General features: G+C 43.4%; 1 protein-coding gene across 1 annotated transcript in view; it reads left to right on the top strand.

The window, feature by feature from the left end:
- The window catches only part of LOC148523922 (N-acetylglucosamine transporter UNC93A-like), a 70,847-nt gene that overhangs the window by 14,397 nt on the left and 35,214 nt on the right, over window positions 1-21,236 (top strand). The window contains exons 5-6 of the mRNA XM_088472528.1: window positions 15,019-15,221; window positions 19,832-19,967. Of these exons, the coding sequence (XP_088328654.1) occupies window positions 15,019-15,221; window positions 19,832-19,967 (339 nt within the window). The remainder of the gene's footprint in view (window positions 1-15,018; window positions 15,222-19,831; window positions 19,968-21,236) is intronic.

Here is a 21,236-nt window from a genome sequence, read left to right as displayed (position 1 = left end):
GACCTTTCAGATCTTATTGTCAACATTACCTGAGTTATATGTTACCCATTTGTCATCATTACCTGTGTTATACGGTGCGCATTTTTCATGTAACACATTTACCTTATTATGCTATACTGTAGAGAAATTTTGCTGTAGTAACCCACATGTATCACTAAGTCACTTCTTTATTCACATCTTTTTATTATTATATGTATGCCGCATTTCGTTTTACCATGTCACCTGGTTTTATTGTGCAGTTCAATATTGTGTCTGCCTTGTTACATCTGCAGCATGCTCTCTCCCCAGTGCGCGCTGTTAGCGGCAGGGACTGCAGCATGTTTTTGCTGCAGAGCCATGTTTGTTTGTTTATCAACATTGAGTTGCCCTGGTTACTCACCATGGCAATCACGTTGGGTGCGGCTGCATCACTGTGCAAGCGCCCTGTCCCGTCCTGATGACATCATCGACGGCGTGGTGAGCGTTGCACGTGGTCACTATGGGATGTCACTGGGTATAAAGGTATGCACTGTATCTCTTGTCTCTAGTTCTTGATAAAAGTCGCCAGACTGAAACGTTGAACTTTGACCTTCCTGAGTCGTAAGTCTTCTTTATCAAAGTCCTGTGAGTACCGCTGTTATTTCTACATATATATGTATATATATATATATATGTATATATATATGTGTATATATATATATATGTGTGTATATATATATATATATATATATATAGGTATATATATATGTATATATATATATATATACACGTATATAGATGGCAGCCCCCAACCGATGTTAAGGAAACATCAGCAGCTGTGGTCACAATCGATGTTTCTATCGATGGCCAACAGTACTATATAGCATAAAAATTGCCATTTTTATGGTATACAGCGCTTAAAATAATTATTTTTTTTTTTGAAAATCGTGTTGGATAAGTTTTAAAAAGTTGTTCCTGACCTAATTCAATCATAAAAAAAAACGACAATTTCGGAGCGGTTTTTGGAGAAAGAATTCGTCAGTTAAGTGGTTAAGGGGTTACACCTCAAAAGCTTTTGGAAGCATGGTGCTGAAATTTGGCATGGGCTGGTAGAATTGTCGCTCAGTGCTGCATGCCAAATTTCAGGGCAAAAACAACTGTCAGTATTTTCTGACACTTAATTAGGACCACTTTTCTACTGGTCTCTGTGGGGGATTTTTGGGAAGGCATAACTAAGGGTAGGAGGCAAATTTACACTTTTGGTTTGTTTTATTAGGTAGCTATTGTTCCAGGGTAGGTGCTTTTGGGGTTTAGGTAATTGAGAAAGTTATAGTTTTTAAACTATTACCTCATGAATCCACTATTATAGAGATAGGAAGTTTCAACTTGATGCACAGCCTCAATAGAAGCCTCCATCAGGTGTACTCACTGTGGCTTCACTTGGGTGCACCAAGATGGCAGGTCAGTGCGGGTGGTAGTGGCGGTGGGCTCGGGGGAAGGAAGCAGCCGTAAGCTGCGGCTGGACGTGGGGAATAGCAGGTGTTAGCTGTGGCTGGGACCCATGGGTGTTAGCAGCAGTGGGGGTGCAGGTGGTAGGACCTGGGGGAGGTTGCAGCAGACTGATGCAGGCTCTGATCTGAATGATCCACGATACCTGTATTTAAATAAACACAGAGGCAGGGATGGGTCAGTGAGACCCGTCCCTGCTTCTGTTTAAATAAAAAAAAAAACCTGTGTAAAAAAAAAAAAAATGGCGTGGCCCCCTCCCCAAAAACAAAAACCAGCACTGGGATTTGGAAAGCCAGTACTGGTTGTGCTAAATGACATAGGGGACCCCCGTATGAAGCACAAGCAGCACCGGGCTTTTCAGAACCAGTCCTGGTTGCCAATATACAGGGGACAAATGATGTAGGGGTCCCCCGTATTCAGCGCAACCAGCACTGGGCTCTAAGCTGGCCCTGGTTCTGGAAATAGAGGGGGAAAAATGCGTAGGGTCCCCCTGTATTTACAAGAACCAGCACCAGACTCTTTCTAGCAGGGGGGGTGATGCCACAGCCAGGGGAGCCCTTTCACTGGGCCCCCCAGCCATAGCATCACCCATGACCACTAGTCAGCCCAGGCCGGGGATCCCTTGGGAGCTGGGGATGCCCCCAAGAAAGGGGTCCCCCTCACCAGGGCACCCCAGGCTCAGGCTGAAAGCCCGGGGCCTTCCCCAGCACCCCTGGGCGGTGGGTGCTGGGTTTATTGTGTTGTGTGGTGCATATGAAAATATAAATATTGTATTTTGCAGTAGTACTACAGGTCCCAGCAGGCATCCCCACATTCTGGCACTTGGAGAACCACAAGTACCAGCAGGCGAGGCATTAAGGGCCTGCTGGTACCTATAATACCCCTGCAAAAGAAATATTAAAATAAAACAGACACCGTTTTTAAAAGTATTTTATTTAGCCGCACCTTCACCTGGGGGTGTCAACCTTTAAGCTCTTTTACATGGCTGTCGCTCCCCCAGGACTTCTACGGTATCTTCACCTGGAGGGCGGTGGCCTTTAAGCTCTTTTCCATGGCCGCTGCCATCCAGGGCTTCCGCTGCATTTTCTTGCTTCAGCTGGCCTTCTCTCCAGTTCCCCGGCCAATGACTGACTGCATGGCGCCTCACGCTGGCTGTATATAAGCCAGCCGAGGGGGCAGGGTGATGACCCGAGGAGGCAGGGTGATGACGTTGCAAGCCGTTATTGGCTCACATCGGCCATCTTTGAATTTTAAAAATGCCGCTGAGGCGCAATTTTTTAAAAGGGCATGTTCGATTCTCACCATTGAAGTCAATGGTGAGAACAGCTCATTGGTTGAGAGGTGGAAGGCTCGCCTCTCTCAGCCAATGAGCACTCCGCACCGGGATTTCTGAACTGAAATCCTGGGCGGAGCTGTCTGTCACAAACCATGCTAGAGACCTCCACCTCAGACCCCTGCATCTTCCCATGCACCTGTGCCATTACGGTCCACAGTGCCGCCGGCCTGCTGCCTGCGTGATTTCTGATGCTGGGCCTCCACTTGAGAATAGTCTGCTACTTCCCCGCTGTTGCCTGTGTTCCTCCTCTGGCGCAGATCCATGTGCGCACAGCGCGGAAGTACACATGTCTTCCAGACCATGGACGTGGCCATATTGGTCCAGGTGAGGTGATACTCATGCATCCAGTCACCAGCAGTCTCAAGTTGCCTCAACCTATCTGCCTCAGCCTGCTGATATAAAAGACCTCCCTGTAACACATGCTGGTTGCCAGTGCAACAATGTCCATTGCTGCTTCATGACTTATGTTCCTGAGCTCCCTGTGTGATACCTATGCTACTCTATTCAAAAGTCAAGTTCCAAGTTCCTAGTTATTCAAGTTCAATCCATGCTACTCTATTCAGGAATCAAGTTCTTAGTTCCAAGTTATTCAAGTTCAATCCACGCTACTCCATTCAGAAGTCAAGTACCAAGTTATTCAAGTTCAATCCACATTACTCCAGTTCGGATACAAATTCCAAGTTCCTCAAGTTCAATCCACATTACTCCAGTCCGGATACAAATTCCAAGTTGCTCAAGTTCAATCCACCTTACTCCAGCCGGATACAAAATCCAAGTTCTTCAAGTTCTATTTTCATATTGCATTATCTCTGCACAGAGGACTATAGTATAACATCTTATTTCATAGTCTTCTCTATTGCTGTATGAGCAGAAACTATATTAAACCATCTACTTTTAAACCACCTCTTGATTCAGGTGTCTCTATCTCACACCCCAGTTCGGGTACACAACTCCAAGTTACCCAGGCTGTGACACTGTCATCTGGGTAGTAGTGTCCTTGGAGGACACTATTAATGTCCATGGCTCGTGTAGTTGCTTTTTTTTGTGGTATCACCCCCCCCCCCCCGCTACAAAGACTCCGGTGCTGGTTCTGGTAAATACAGGTAGACCCTAAGCATTTTTTCCACCTGTATTTCCAGGAACAGGGCTGGCTCAGAACCCGGTGCTGGTTGCGCTGAATACGGGGGACCCCCACATCATTTGTCCCCCATATTTTGGCAACCAGGACTGGTTCTGAGAAGCCTGGTGCTGCTTGTGCTTCATACGGGGGACCCCTACATCATTTGTCCCCTGTATTTAGCACAACCTGTACTGGCTTTCCAAAGCCCGGTGCTGGTTGTTGTTTTTGGGGAGGGAGCCACGCCATTTTTTTTCTTTTTACACAAGTTTTTTTATTAAACACAGAAGTACAGATGGGTCTCACTGACCTGTCCCTGCTTCTGTGTTTATTTTTTTTAAACACAGATGCAGGTATTATGGATATTCCAGATCCGAGTCTGCATCCGTGTGCTGCTATCTCCCCCGGGTCCTAACACCTGCTATACCACCCACACTGCTGCCACACCGCGTCCGCTAATGCCCCCTGCCGTCCCTGGTTCCCGGCCGCAGCTTATGCCTGCTAACCCCTACTTCCTCTCCCCCACATCTAGGCCACAGCAAACTCTGGCTTCCTTCCCGCCAGACCCGGCCCCCGCTACCGCCTGCAAAAGGCAGCCATATTGCTGCACCCAAGTGAAGCCATAGTGACTACACCTGCTGAAGGCTCCTACTGCAGCAGCGCAAGAATTGAAACATCCTATCACAGCACCAAGTGACATTTCTACCCGTCCATGACAAATTTCAGCCCGATACCTCCAATAGCTTTTGAGGTGTATCCCCTTAAACACATTGACTCCCCCTTTGGAATTCTCTATTGAGATTTCCGTTTTTTTCTATTCAGCCTTAATATAAGGGCACTACCACGGCCTTATAATATATTTGTTTTTATATATATATATATATATACACATTTATATGGCGATATATACTGTATACATGTGTATATACATATAATTTGTTTAAAAACATTTTTTTTGTGTGCCTGGCTATGTCGGCTGAACCCCACCATTGGGGGGTCTGTGTGCACCTTTGCTATGGGGTCTCCAAAGAGCTAGTTACGCCCCTGATACCACAGGTAGGTGCACAGCATAGCATAGCCTTAAGCAGCCATTATTCTTACAGCCAGACTGCCCCACATGCTTTTGGGATCTTTTAAAGGCATCACAATCAATTTCAAGCCAACAGAATGGTGTTTAGAAGCTCAAATTGACTGTCTCTCATTATTCTATTCATTTGGTAATTTGAAGTTCACTTTTGAGTTCGATTTACATTCGATTTGCAAATCAAATGTAAGTAAATGAAGGGATCCTATATTTGACTATAGGAAAACGATGTTTGCTTCGATTTTGGCTTTAGGAAATCTCCAATATCAAAATCAAATGGAAATTGAATCAAAATCGAATGGCAAATCAAACAGAATCCAAAATCGATCTTTAGTAAATATACCCCTAGGTGACTCCAAAACAGAATTTCTCTTCCTGAACCTTTGCCATGTCTGTAAAGCCTCTTTCATTGTACCGATTCCTATCTGGATTTCCTGTGGCTCAAACGTCATTGCTGACTGCATAACTACGGTGGTGCTATATCCAAGAGTGTGATACATGATGTCTTTAGCCGGTGGGTGTAATCATTCAAGAAATTGTAAAAACTTTTATTAGAATTAATAAAATAGGGCGGCCCATTTTAGAGACTGATAAGACTTTTCAAGGGATCACTATAGGTTCAAGGACCATTAAATTAGCAGTATTTGCAGACGATGTGTTGCTGTATATAGCCAACACCACTGAATCCTTGAGTCATAATATTATTATTATTATTATTTTCCTTTATTTATATGGCGCCACAAAGGTTCTGCAGCGCCTTACACAGTACATAAATGAGCACACAAGAAAACAGTTAATAGTAATACAAAACAATGTAGGACATGGTTTATAAACATAGCTGCATAATACAAGCAGCAGGACATGAGCAACCAGGTGCTAGGTGTCATTGTGGGGAGTTAGGAGTAAATTATACTATAAGGAGGGGGAGGAGAAGCACGTGAGGGATGAGGGCCCTGCTTGTGAGAGCTTACATTCTAAAGGGGAGGGGCAGACAGACAGGGGTGACACAGATGGGGTAGATAGTGAGGAAGGAGCATGGAGCAGTGGGTTAGGATATGTGCTGCGGAATGTGTGTGTTTAAGATTACCTGATGTTATGTCAAGATTAAGTCCTTCAATCATCTGTCTCTATGACAGAAAGTAGATTTTGATTGTGTTATTTACATGTGAGATGTACAAAATAAAGTTGTAGCACTTTAATTTTTGTGTGTTACATTTTAGCATCTAAATACATCCTGATAAAAAAGGATATATTATGGGACTGTCCCGCCATCCTGATACAGTAGTGACTACTTTAGTCCCAGCTGCTGGGTGCTATGCGATGCTCCTGTGTGTGGGAGCTTCTCACATGCTAGAACCACCCACAAATGAGTGCAGCCATGCCCAACATGCTGTGGTCCCACAGGATGTTGCTGTATCCGGGCCCAGAATTTCTCTTGGCAGCCCTGGAGGTGATAGGCAGAACCAGGAGAGAATGGGGCTTAGTGGTGGGGTAGCAATGCCATGGAGGGAGGGAGGTGGCTGAGAGTGGAGGAACAGGAGAGGCGGGGGAAAGAAACAGAGTGTTGGAAAGCAGACTGATGAGAGAAAAAAGGGGGAACAGCAAGTGGAGGAGACAAGAGGGGGAGGATAGGGATGGATAAAGTAGAGGTTTATGTGGGCACTGAATAAGGGGCGTGTTTTAAGTAAGAGTGTTCATGCTGTGGATGAGGTAATAAGTGAGATGAAAACTGGAGTGGAGGCTGTGTGATGTAGAGACAGTGTGATGTGGAGGCTGTGTGATGTAGGGACAGTGTGGATTAAAGTTGTTAAATGTTCAAAAATCCAGGTAAAAGAACAGTGCTGCTAATGTATGAGCGCAACTCCAAAAGTGTTATATAAAGCATAGGCAAATGCAGGGGGGTTTCCGGTTGCCTGGAAACCCCCCTCCCCAGCCCATAACCACAGTAGAAATTGTAAAATAATAGAATTTTACTGCATGTTCTTCTCAGAATCACAAATGAAATAAATAGCACCCCCTGTTGATCTTTTAATATGTGTCAGCCAGTATTAAATATACCTGTGCACCAACTAGGAGATCTGAAAAACATGCACTGTTATGGGTGCAATGCTATAGACCATCAATAGGGTATATTATTAATGCAGTATATTACACTATTCAGTGCATAAGAAGACCAATATGTATATATATGTCCAGGGTAGTGCTAGGCTCTTCTGCTGCTCCCCCAGACTCCCGGACTTGCTCCCATGCTCTGGAATGGTGCCCACATCTGAAATAAAAACATTTAGCTCAGGCAGGATGGCCCTAGTGGCGCATCTAATGGCTTACTGTGATCACTGGTCTTGGATATGTTGGAATTATGACACACATTACACTTTGTATGACACATATTAAATATGGTTAAGTGCTAATTATTCATGGACTAGCCACACTCACTCTAAAATCAAGCATTTGGAAACCCCCCTCTAAAAATCCTGTGTTTGCCACTGTAAAGAGAGGTGTGTGAGTAGTGGGTGCAGGAATTCGTTATTAAACAAATGATTCAAGTGGATAGATGTGACGCAATGGGAAAGGCAATACAAACAAGAATTTATGTAGTATGAGGGCAAAATTACAATGTACCGAGCCAATCCAGTCCGAAGTGTTATGATCAACAAAGATCATATATTTGATGTCATAGAATTATTCAACAAAGTGTCAGGGTTTGCAGTCAATATAGGTAAATCAGTAGCACTATATTTAGGTCCGCAAGCCACATCACCCCAGATTCCTGGAAATATACCACTCAGATGAGCCAGGGATCAGTTCACTTACTTGGGAGTCAAAATACCTCATCTGTCGAACCTCTATTCATTTAACTATACAACCATTATTAAGAAAATTTCAGATGAGCTGGAGGGTTGGAAAGACTTGACTTTGTCATATCTGGGTCGGTCTAGCATGACAAAAATCATCTCCTTTCCGAGACTCATGTATTTGATCCAAGCCCCTCCCCTGTACATAACATTGAAGGATATACAAAACCTTTATAAGATCTTCGATAAATTAATTTGGCACGGGAAAAGACCTAAGATCAGTCATCTAAAACTACAACAATCTAAATTAAATGGTGGGATTGGATTCCCTGATATTCAAATGTTTAATAGAGTGGCAACGTGTAGGTAACTGTCTGACTGGTTCCATGACTGCGACAATTATGCAAATACTTCCCTTTAGAGGGAATTTCTAAAACAGGGTATTTTGCTCTCTTTCCTTCACCTTCATGATCAGGAGGTCCCATCATGTCATCAGGAGTATGGGACTTTATCAGGTTACCCCCTGGCTTTCCTATAGGTCAAATATTATATTATATTAATTTTTTCAGGCATTTTCGGACAGTGACTGGAAGAACCCAGTGGACACATTTTTGTCTCTGCCTCAAATACTTAGGAAGGCCTTCCCCTGCCTACCCTGACTCACGTCCCTGCTCTCAATGCTTCTTGTAGAATTCTTACATCATCTATGTATACTGAAATGTTTTTAAACATTTTTCAAGGGCATATTTGTCTCCAGACAGAAGTTTTCTAATGGGGCGTTCTCCCTCTCATTCCTGCTATAGATGTGGTGAGAATTATGCAGACCTATATGACTGTATTTGGTGGAATGGGCAATATTTGGCCTTGTCCTTACTAATATGAGGATTAGTATGGGGAGTAAATGGTTACTCCTCGCAGTTAGTGAATGGATATCATCATCATTATTGGTGTTTAAGTCCAAATTATTTAATCTGTTCCATATGGACTGGATCGAGGTAACTCTAGATATTGAAATTTTTTATCATGTGGGAAAGTTACATATCCAGCTTATCTTTGGAAATGAGGTGTCAAATATACTACTGCCTTATGAATACATCCTGGTATTTATTGCATGTAATAGACAGTGATCCACCCATCAAGATTGATTCCACTAATTCCTGACATACCTTGTTTGATATACAGTGGCTGGGGCTGTGGCACCTCTGTGTGTGTGGAGGGAGTTGATAGAGAGTACTTTATTTTATTTTACTTTATTTATCTGTAGATTTTACAATTATAATTTGTTATTGTACTATGTATAGACAATTGTTGTGTATGAGATACAGATCTGTACTATATGCCTTATACTGTCCTGAGGGGCTTCTCCAAGGCTCTGTCAACCAAATTGTAATATTCAACTGTTGTCTTCTCTCTGAATTTATGATATGAATACTAATCTTTTTTGATGCAATAATTGTACAATCGGACTGTTTTGTATTTTGTATAAAGCAATTCATGCATAAAATGCTTAATAAAAAAATTGAAAAAAAAAAATACAAAAGTTTGTTATAATCAAACTGATGTAACATGACATGATAGGAGGGGGTAGTAGTGTTCCTTGGCCCACTGAGATAGCAATCACACATTAATAAGTAATTAAAAAAAAGCTATATGCAAGAATTTAAGTTACTTCAAAGAACTAACCTTTAAAAAAATATATTAATTATTATTATTCTAATTATAAAAATATTAATACACACAAAGATTAATGTAAAGTCTACATACATATAAAATATACAATATATGACTGCTTTAGCATAGCAAAGATATGATTATCTTTATCAGACACAGCAACATATCTATAGCTTTAAAAACAATAGCACCAAACATTTTGAAAGAATAATGGCCCTCATTCAGAGCCGTACGCTCTGAGCAGAGCGCACGCTCTGAATAAGGGCCGGGCTCCATTTTCATGGAGCGTCCTCCTGGACGCTCGTATAGCTGTGGGTCACCACCCACAGGCTATACGAGCGTGCATTGTGATGGTCACGATGGTCGAGACCATCGCGACCATCGAATTTGCGAGCCGGAGCCTGCGGTTGAGGTTTTCAACCGCAAGCTCCGGAGTGATTTTGGCTCTATCAGAGCCAAAATCACTCCCACTGACATCACTAGTGATGTCAGTGGGCCGGCTTCTGACGGGAGGCGTTCCCGTGGGAACGCCCCCGTCAGGGAGGCACGCCCCCGGCACGCCCACCAAAGGGGGCGTGCTGTCAATCAACATTGACAGCACGCCCCCTTTGATCGGACACAACGAGCGAAGGACTTTCCTTCGCTCGTCGCGTCTGGCGCATGCGCACGACGGACCTCCCTCCGTCGTGCGCATGCTCAGTCCATAACATCGACCCACTTGCGAGCGGACAGCCGTCCATCGAATTTGCGAGCCGGAGCCTGCGGTTGAGGTTTTCAACCGCAAGCTCTGGAGTGATTTTGGCTCTATCAGAGCCAAAATCACTCCCACTGACATCACTAGTGATGTCAGTGGGCCGGCTTCTGACGGGAGGCGTTCCCGTGGGAATGCCCCCGTCAGGGAGGCACGCCCCCGGCACGCCCACCAAAGGGGGCGTGCTGTCAATCAACATTGACAGCACGCCCCCTTTGATCGGACACAACGAGCGAAGGACTTTCCTTCGCTCGTCGCGTCTGGCGCATGCGCACGACGGAGCTCCCTCCGTCGTGCGCATGCTCAGTCCATAACATCGACCCACTTGCGAGCGGACAGCCGCTCGCGAGTGGGTCTGAATCAGGCCCAATATTCCAAAATTAGCCAATTTATGGACCTTATCCTCCCAAATGGGTTGGGTACGGGATCCGCATTCCAATGGAAAAATCCAGATGGGTTTTGGTAAGTGTTTTGACCCAAATTTTAACCCTTACCCTATCCCACCCCTCCCGCAGCCTAACCCTTACCATCCTGCCCCACAGCCAAACCCTAGCTTTCCCCCTAGTGGCTAACTCAAAAGTTTCCAAATGTCATCCTCAAGGCACCCCAACAGTTCAGGTTTTAGAGATATCCATGGTTGAGCACAGGTGGTTAAATCAAACTGACTGAGGTACTAATTAAGTCACCTGTGCTCAACCATGAACGTTGGGGAGCATTGAGGACCATGTTTGAGAACATCTGGCCTAACCCTAAACCAGGACGTGCAGTCAAGGTAAGCAGAGCCCCCCTGTCATACTACTGAGATTTGATATACAAATCATTAGAATAATACAAAGAAGATATTTATAACTTATAAACATCTTCTTTGCTTATTGTAATCATTTTTATAGTTGACACTCACCAGCTTTGTGGAGCGTCCTGGGACTGCAGAGAGACGAGAGATGAGGCAAAACAGCTCAGCCTCGCTTTTGTATAGTCAGACACTGCTTGCAGAACTGGGGGTGGGGCCACACCACAGACAGTAAGCTGCACAGAAAAAGAGCTAATAGAGGCATGCCTCTGAGTATGGGGGCATGGCTTGAGCACTGATGGACACCTTGGATGTGTCATGTGACCAGGAGGTGCACTGCTGTGTTTAGAGGTCAGAGCTCAGTCAGCAGCTGCAAGAAAAGACATAATGATGCAGGTAGGAGAATCAATGCACACTGAAGCTTAGTGTAGTGAGGGGAGAGTTACAGTAAGTAGGGGGTGAGACAGGCTCCCAGCACTCAGACTCATCTCCAATGTGTGCCTTTCCTCAGTTTATCAAAAGTATAACAAATGTACAGCTGTCCCATAGAGCTCTGTGGGGACAGAGGCTAAACTTAATTTGATTTGCTTTTCGTTTCAGGGTAAAACCATTTTGAGATAACATAACCCTATACCCACCAATGGGGGACCTGCAAATTGTATTGCACATTGTACAGTAACCCTTTGCTGACAGTGTTAGATGCAGAGGTGCAAGGTTTTCACCAGGGCTCCAGATTAGTAAATTAAGTTTTTATCACTGTCATGAGCGGTGATACAAATTATTAGTTAGCGCTGGCCCTTTTTATTGTGTAGAACATGCTTAAATTACCCAGATCAACAGCAAAGTGTCACTACAAACTGTTATTTTAGTATATATTCAATACAACTTATGCAATTACATGTTAATGTTAGATATATCAAAATTTGGTGTTTTTTAGCTATTATTAATTTGCCATTTGACTAGTACAGTGGTTCCCAAACTGTGCGCTGTGGCACCCTGGGGTGGCTTGGGACACTTGCAGGGGTACCTCAGGCTGGTGGTCCAGCACCAAATCAAATAATTTATGGTCAGTGTAATGTAAATATGTGGACAAACAGAAGTACAGACCTGTCCAACACCACGTAACTGACCCTAAGGATGACAGGTCAGCACAATTTACTTCACTTTGTCAGTTTGTAATATACCGACACATTCATAGCGGCACATTAGTTATCCTAGCAGATGGGGGATGGTGACCTTGGCAATGGTCACCATTCCTCGCCTTTTCAGGACACAAGGGCAGACCTTGAGCTGACTGCTTAAATGGCTAGCAGAGTGTCCTTTATTATGATAATGAAAGGGTCTTGCTTGCTTTGGGGGAAGGGACCTCATGCACTGTGTGTGACTTCCAACCCACTGGGCATGCACAGTGCTATGAGCCTCCATATGCCGAAGCATAGCACGACTGGTGTATGGAGCAGCTCCACTGGGCATGCACCAGAGATCTCATTGCAACCCCCGGAGCTGGCAGCCACCACAGCGCCAATGTGCCGACAGTGCCGCAAGTGTGCGTCGTAAAACGCACTGTCAGTTTGTAAAACAGAGACCCCACTTTCAAACAGCCCACTACTAGTTTCTATAGTCAAGAAATCATTATAGTGTCCAAGTCTGGGACAGCGCCGACTGTGCCGACATTGACTTCAACCGCACAGTCAGTTTGTAATACAGAGACCTCACTCTTAAACAGAGCCCACTACTAATTTCTAAAGTCATGAAATCACTATAGTGTCCAAGTCTGGGACAGTGCCGCAAGTGTGCATCTTAAAACGCACTGTCAGTTTGTAATACAGAGACCCCACTTTCATTGCGTGTGACTCCTGCCCCACTAGGCATGCATAGTACTATGATCCTCCATACGCCACACAATAGCGCGACTGGCGTATTGAGCAGCTCCACTGGGCATGCACCAGAGATCCCATTGCACTTCCCGGAGCTGGCAGTCACCACAGCGCCGATGTGTCGACAGTGCCGCAAGTGTGCGGATTAAAACGCACAGTTTGTAATACAGAGACCCCTCTTTCAAACAGCCCTCTACTAGTTTCTAAAGCCATGACATCACTATAGTATCTAAGTCTGGGATGCACTGTGTGTGACTCCTGACCCACTGGGCATGTGTAGTACTATGAGCCTCCCATACACCACAGCAGCATAGCGCGACTGGCGTATAGAGCAGGTCCACTGGGCATGCACCAGAGATCCCATTGTAACCCCAAGAGCAGGCAGTCACCACAGCGCTGATGTGCCAATAGTGTCGCAAGTGTGCATTTTTAAAATGCACAGTTTATAAAGCAGAGATCCCTCTTTCAAACAGCCCGCTACTAGTTTCACTATAGTGTCTAAGTCTGGGACAGCGCTGACAGCGCCAAAAAATATATATTCTTTTCCAGGGCTCGAAGTCCGGGACAAGCACTGTTGTAAGGCGATTACCTAATCTCTAGCCCACATGCCAGCTATATCAAGAACGGCACATAGCGGGCTCATCCTTGTGCACTCCACCCACCCACTGCTGTTTTAATAATAAAAAAATGTGTCTTCCTTTCAAAATATTATACTAGTACATATATATACAGTACCCCACCATTAAAGAATAATTCATCCCAGTATCGGTTATACCGTCATAACAACACGGTAACTACACTACTGTACAGTTATGTACAGTATGTGTACTGATTTGCATTCAGCTCTAAGAGCTTATGTGATATTAAAAAGATCGGATGTGCGAACATGCAAATACAGTGCGTGAATGTGATATCCATCCAATTTAGCAGTATGGTATTCAGTACAAATTACAACAGTGGAGCACTCACCACCCAGCGGTTAAGCGCTATATTACATGCCGTAGCGTATCTTTTATTTAAGAATACCACGGTACGCCAAAGTACAGCCATCATGTAACGTTCCATGGTGCGGTACAGAGGCCTGAATGGCGAGCTATGAGCAACAAACTGGCTGGGCACGTCTGTATATACATATAGTCATTTTGGACTTGAGGACCCTGTGCAAATTCTGATAAAAATGTGTTGTCTCCTTAGTTCATAAACAGTCCCTAAAAGTATATTTGTCCCAAAATATATATATTTATTATATACATCTTGTCATTTTTGGCTTGAGGAGTGTCTGTTTTTTCCTTTATTGGTCCTTGATGTCACATTGAGATAATACATACCTGTCTCTTTCTAGGTGACTAAGCTACACAATATTGAAAACGGGATCCAAATTCATCCGGTAGTTTTTGCATGATGCCAGAACAAACAGACAGACAAACAAAAATTCTGAAAAAACTGTTGTCTCCAAAGTACATACACAGGGCCTGATTCAGCATGGATTGCAATGCTGCGTATGCATGCACCTGGCCGATATTTGCAGCCTGTGCATGCATATGCATCGCAGTGCGCGTGTGCATACTGGCCGATGCAATCGGGAAGCGATCGCAGTGAGCAATCAGAGTCTTCACACAGTGATTCACAGAAAGTGTCCATTTGTGGGTGGTGACAGGGAGTGGTCAGAGAAATGCAGGCGTGCCTGTGATTGTGAACGACGTTATAGGGGCGTGCAAAATTAACCCCCTGCGTCGTCTTATGCAGCCTGAGTACGCACTGCGTGCAGGAAGTTTAGCAGTTTGTGAGTGAAGGTCAGGTAAACCACAACTGTGCATATGGGTCCGATGGTTCTCAATGTTAACGATGTTTTCGTTGTCTTGCTAACTAATGCGAATGTAAGTAAAGGTAAGGGGGCGGCTTTATGTAGTGCTGGGTGTCTGCATCTTGTGCTGCGGCGGCATTTATTTACATCATTTTGCATTGGCCGGGTGCATGCGAACGCGGCGTTGCGATCCGTGCTGAATCAGGCCCACAGTCCCAAGGAGTACATTTCTCCAAAAATATTCTATGTACAGACACAACCATTACAACTTTATTATTACTAGTATAGCTTACTGTAATGTGAAATCTGTTTGTTCCTTTTTTTAGGCTGTGGAGTTCTGGCAGTGTTGTTGATAATTATATTCTTGGATCAAATAGAAGGAGATAAAGATGGAAAAGAAGCTAAGGCCTGTTGTTCCACACTTCTTTCAGCGCTCAGACACCTCAGTGATAAACGACAATGTCTACTTATCCCACTTACTATGTTCAGCGGTTTTGAACAAGGCTTTATTGCTAGTGATTTTACCAAGGTATTTTTGGAAATAGCGTGTACTGTAATTCATTGATAACAATAATTGAGTTGTAAGATTATAGATAGTAGCTAAAGCATGTGGTTAGTAAATATCAAACAGTCATAGGAGGATATATCTGAATGGATAAAATTGTCTGGCTTGTTGTTCATGATAGAAAGCTGCTTGTAGGCAAAACTGTCTCTTAGAACTTTGAAGTACTGGCCTGTGGCCTCTATTAGTTATGTACTATTCTCTAGTTATTTTTATTTTCATATTCTACTTGTTTGAGCTCCATTTATAACTTAAATAAGTAATGATAGGCAGTGGCGGATCTACTGTGAAACTAATGAAGCTTAAGCTTCAGGTCCCCTAACCCTGGAGGGGCCCTGAAGCAAAAACATTTTTGAGTGAATTTTTCAACAAAATCAATGGAGTTTTTTTAAGTGTGTCTTATTAAAATAGGGTATTTTAGTGATAGAATCATAAGCAAATGGGTTTAAGTACTTAATATTGACCTTAGAATATGCTCTCTATCTACAGTGTCTCACTCTATGCAGGGTTTCTATATCTATCAACAGTATCTACAGTCTATCACTCTCTGGGGGTTTCTGCATCTATCTATCTACAGTCTCTCTCTCTGGGGGGTTTCTACATCTATCTATCTACAGTGACTCACTCTGCGGGGGGTGGTCTACATCTATCTATCTACAGTATCTCACTCTCTGGGAAATTTCTACATCTATCTATCTACAGTCTCTCTCTCTCTCTCTCTGGGGGGTTTCTACATCTATCTCTCTACAGTCTCTCTCTCTGGGGGGTTTCTACATCTATCTATCTACAGTGACTCACTCTGCGGGGGGTGGTCTACATCTATCTATCTACAGTATCTCACTCTCTGGGAAATTTCTACATCTATCTATCTACAGTCTCTCTCTCTCTCTCTCTCTCTCTCTCTGGGGGGTTTCTACATCTATCTATCTATCTACAGTCTCTCTCTCTCTGGGGGGTTTCTACATCTATCTATCTACAGTGTCTCACTCTGTGGGGGGGGTTCTACATCTATCTACAGAATCTCACTCTCTGGGGGATTTCTACATCTATCTATCTCTACAGTCTCTCATTCTTTGGGAGGTTTCTATATCTATCTATCTAAATTGTCTCACTCTCTGGGGTTTCTACATCTATCTGTCTCTCTACAGTCTCTCACTCTTTGGGAAATTTCTACATCTATCTATCTACAGCGTCTCCTTCTCTGGTAGGTTTCTACATCTATCTATCTATCTACAGTCTCTCACTCTATGGGGGGTTTCTATATCTATCTATCTACAGTGTCTCACTGTTCGGGGTTTTCTATATCTATCTATGTAAAGTGTCTCACTCTATGGAGGGTTTCTACATCTATCTATCTACAGTCTATCGCTCTCTCGGGGGTTTCTACATCTATCTACAGTGTCTCACTCTCTGGGGGATTTCTACATCTATCTATCTATCTATCTACAGTCTCTCTCTCTCTCTCGCTGGGGGGTTTCTACATCTTTCTATCTATCTACAGGGGTGTAGTAGGTATTACTGCCAGCCGCATGGCCGGCGGTTCAAATCCCGACAGCGGAACCCCGACAGAGGTGAAGATACTGACTGCTAATTAGGTAAGTATAGCTAACCTAATTCCCTACCATAACTCTAACCCTAAGTCCCCCGGGAGCCGTAAAACCTAACCCTCCCCCCCGCAGCACCCGGCCTACTTTCATTCGGTATGCCAGGCATCGGTCTCCCGGCGTAGGTCTAATGACAGGCGTCAGGATTTCGATGCCTGTTATTAGTACTTTGCCAGGATTAGACAGTCAGGAAACCAGCGGTCGGCATTTAGACCATCGGCTTCCTGACTACATCCCATCTACAGTATCTCACTCTGTGGGGGGGTTTCTACATCTATCTATCTACAGTATCTCACTCTCTGGGGGTTTCTACATCTATCTATCTACAGTCTCTTACTTTCTGAGGGGTTTCTACATCTATCTACAGTGTCTCACTCTCTGGGGGATTTCTACATCTATCTACCTATCTCTCTGCAGTCTCACTCTTTGGGAGGTTTCTACATATATCTATCTACAGTGTCTCACTCTCTGGGGGTTTCTACATCTATCTATCTATCTATCTATCTACAGTCTCTCACTCTTTGGGAAGTTTCTACATCTATCTATCTATCTACAGTGTCTCATTCTCTGATAGGTTTCTACATCTATCTATCTATCTATCTATCTACAATCTCTCACTCTGGGGGGTTTCTACATCTATCTATCTACAGTGTCTCATTCTCTTGGGGGTTTCTACATCTATCTATCTACAGTGTCTCACTCTCTGGGGGGTTTCTACATCTATCTATCTATCTATCTATTAAGGATTCTGTCTTTGAATCTTATAAATACCCCTGCTATGCCTTCTAATATACTTCCTATAAACCTCTAAGGATGACGCTAATTTGCATATGCAGTCATAAAGTAAATAAAGACTCCAGACCTAGAACCTGTGGTTCCAAAGCACAAAGTATTATTCAAGTAAAAGTACAGCAGTTACACGCTATGATCCTCATATAATCTTAGCACAAAGAGATTATACAGACCCAAGTACAATTATACATATGCAGCGCTCTCTGGTCCAGATGTAGGCATCAGCAAGAAACCCCTCGTCAATCAGCATTCAGCACGAAGACTAGGAACCCAGGGTCAGAGCACACATATTTATACCCCCCAGGAATAAACAACACAATAGAGAAGTTTGTTGCTAATACCATTGGTCCTAAAGGAGAGGGCATATGTTACAAGGCATTTAACAGGTTGGTTCAAATAGACACAATCCAGCCTCTAACAACTAGTGGTCTCTGCTTTCCTGCCTAATGCAAATCCTAACAGTTGTTCATATAATGTACATTTTGTTGCTTGAAGTTTCTGCGGTCCATAAGTTGAGAATGCATGTTGCGATCTCTCCATCGATATTACCGGAATACTGTTGAGAGAGTATGCATCAGTACAATACCAAACATGGCTTACTTATCATGTATAAAACCTTAGTTACGAAATAACCTTTATTTCCTAGCAATGATAATAAATGTGCATACTCGAATCTTATACCTTAAAGCTTATGGAACCTTGTATGTGAATATGTAATGTGTGAGTATGTGGGGTTTGATGTAAAGATGCTAGTTAACTTGGGGCAGATGCATGTGCATGGAGCTAATATTCAGTGTTTTCATACAGGATCTTATGCATTCGCTAATATGCGACTAGTTAACAGCGCAATTGTGCGTATTAGTGTGTGTATGAGAAATGGTGCACTTAAATCTCACTTAAACTAAGTGAACACCTAGCAGTGTGGAATGCTGAGCATTATAGTTCCTTGACTTGCTTATGCCCCAGCAGCCCCACCCTTTTCAGGCTCCAAAATATTGGTCTTTGTTCTCCCAGGGCCTGTGTAGATACAAATTAGCACAGCTACAAGACCCAAACCTCAGATAACACTCTTGGCTTTGAAGGTATTTTATTGTAGGAAGCCTGCTAATGTAAGGTGCTACAAACGACCCTCTTGCTGTATTCGAGCAGGGCCACCTGGAGTGAGAGAAGACGTTATGTCCATGAAGCTTGTCTTCACAGGCTAGTTGTCGAGTGGCCATTTGCTCTGTTTAGCTAATGCAATCCAATTTTGACATACTGTACAGCCATTTCTGAAATATATCCTTTAGGGGAATTATAATAATACACACACTTTATCCAGAGCACCCAAACTACGTAAAGTCATGAAATGGGCTTTTGATGAATCGCCGTAACTTATGGCGATGGTCACAGATGCAATCGCATGATGCTAATAGTAAATTTATAGCCACATGTACTAAAGTGTGAGTTTATCTAAAATGGCGCTTAGGCGGCTATTCGCAAAATGGCATCTTGCGATCTCATTTCCAAGATGGCATCTTGCGGCCAGTCGCAAGATGGCGTCGCTGCGATCCACTTTTAAACTGATCTTGTCTCAGCCAATTATCCAGCTTCGACACTATCTATCATCTCTCACTCTCTGGAGGGTTTCTACATCTATTTATCTATCGTCTCTCAATCTTTGGGGGCTTTCTACATGTCTGCCATTTGGGCCTCAATGTCCTTGCAAGGACAGCAAGACCTTTTGGACCTTGTTGGATGTTGCCCTATTGTTGTTGGTTACAAAGGGGCCCCCATAACAGTTCAAGCTTCAGGACTCCAAAAATGTAGATCCGCCACTGATGATAGCATGTGAGCATTGAGTTTGCCTTTATTTTAAATGTCACAATTTCATGCCTCCCAACACTCCTGATTTTTTTCTGGATTGTCCCAATTCTTGGACTCAGAAAGGCACTTCGAGTGTCCTCATTAGAATGGGATGTGGTTTACGAGGATCAGGACCTGCTTTTTGTAATCACAGAAAGTGATTATTCTTTAAAATACACTTTCTAAAGGATTCCTAAAGTTTAAATGTTACTGAAAATAATATTGCAATTTTTTTGTGCTGTATGTTTTCTCCAAAAAAGGTAATGATACCAGTAGCAGATAAAATGACTAACGTTTACTGCAGATTTCTAATACGATTTTGATTCTGTTTTCCAGTCTTATGTGACCTGTATCCTGGGTCTTAAATATGTGGGATTTGTAATAATCTGCTTTGGAGTTACTAATGCACTATGTGCAGCTATCTTTGGAAAATTGGTACAATATACTGGGAGGATTCCTTTATTTGTACTTGGTAAGTAATATGCATATTATCATCTTTTAAAAATAATAATAAAATATATATATGTATGTATATATATATATATATATATATATATATATATATATATATAATTGAACGACCAAATAAACAGTGGCACTCGGAGGTTTGTGCAAAAAGTACAAAAATGTGTATTCACATGGAACCCATATGACACCAACGTTTCGGGACCAAGGCATGACAAAGGGACACATTGATGCCGAAACGTTGGTGTCATATGGGTTCCATGTGAATACACATTTTTGACTTTTTGCACTAGCCTCTGAGTGCCGCTGTTTATTTGGTCATTCAATTGGATGTTTTGGGTATGGAGGGCACCAGAGCAGGTGATACCTAAGGAGTGAGTGCCGGTCCAAAGAAGCATTTTATATATATATGACTAACAGTATATAGAGATATATACTGTGATCATCTTTCATGGTTTGAAGTATCTCTCTTCTAATATATTGCATGAGTCACCCTGACATCTTCATGGGATGCAGTTTATATGCAGTATAATGCCAGTGCCGATATCCTGAAGGACATATACAGTATACCGGTATCAGCATCCCGGTCGGCCGTATGTATGCACACTTAGCTGAGGATCGGGGGGTTATGATTAGGCACCCCGGGGGGAGATTAGGGTTAGGCACCCCCCAGGGAGGGTTATGCTACGGGTAGGGGGGTTAGGGTTAGGCACCACTGGGGGGAGGCTAGGGTTAGGCACCCCCCCAGGAGGGTTAGGTTTAGGGTGCGGGATGAGATGGTTAGGCACCACCAGGGATAGGGTTAGGCACCCCCTGGGAAGGTTAGGGTTAGGCACCACTAAGGGAGGGTTAGGGTACTTACCTGAGCCATCTTAACTTGTATTTAATTAAACTAAAGTAAAAGAACTACAGCAAAAAAAATATTTTCTTCCACTTTCTAATAGGCCAACCTACTCAGACTACTGTCTAGAAAAGTGGTTCTCAAACTCGGTCCTCAGGACCCCACACAGTTCACTTTTTCCAGGTCACCTAATTGGTGCAGAGGTGAATTAATTACTCACTGACACATTTGAAAAGATCCACAGGTGGAGTAATTATTTCACTTATGATTCTGTGAGGAGACCTGGAAAACATGCACTGTTGGGGGTCCTGAGGACCGAGTTTGAGAACCTGTGGTCTAGAAGCTACCAGCCCAATGTGGAGTACCACTGAGTTCCTGCTCGTATGCATGGTCAATGGGTACCAGGATAATACTTTCCAAATATAATGAAAGCAT

Source organism: Taudactylus pleione, unplaced genomic scaffold (assembly GCF_031769625.1).
Source record: "Taudactylus pleione unplaced genomic scaffold, aTauple2 ptg000125l, whole genome shotgun sequence".
Taxonomy (NCBI): Eukaryota; Metazoa; Chordata; class Amphibia; order Anura; family Myobatrachidae; genus Taudactylus; species Taudactylus pleione.
This window is presented reverse-complemented; position numbering and strand designations above follow the sequence as displayed.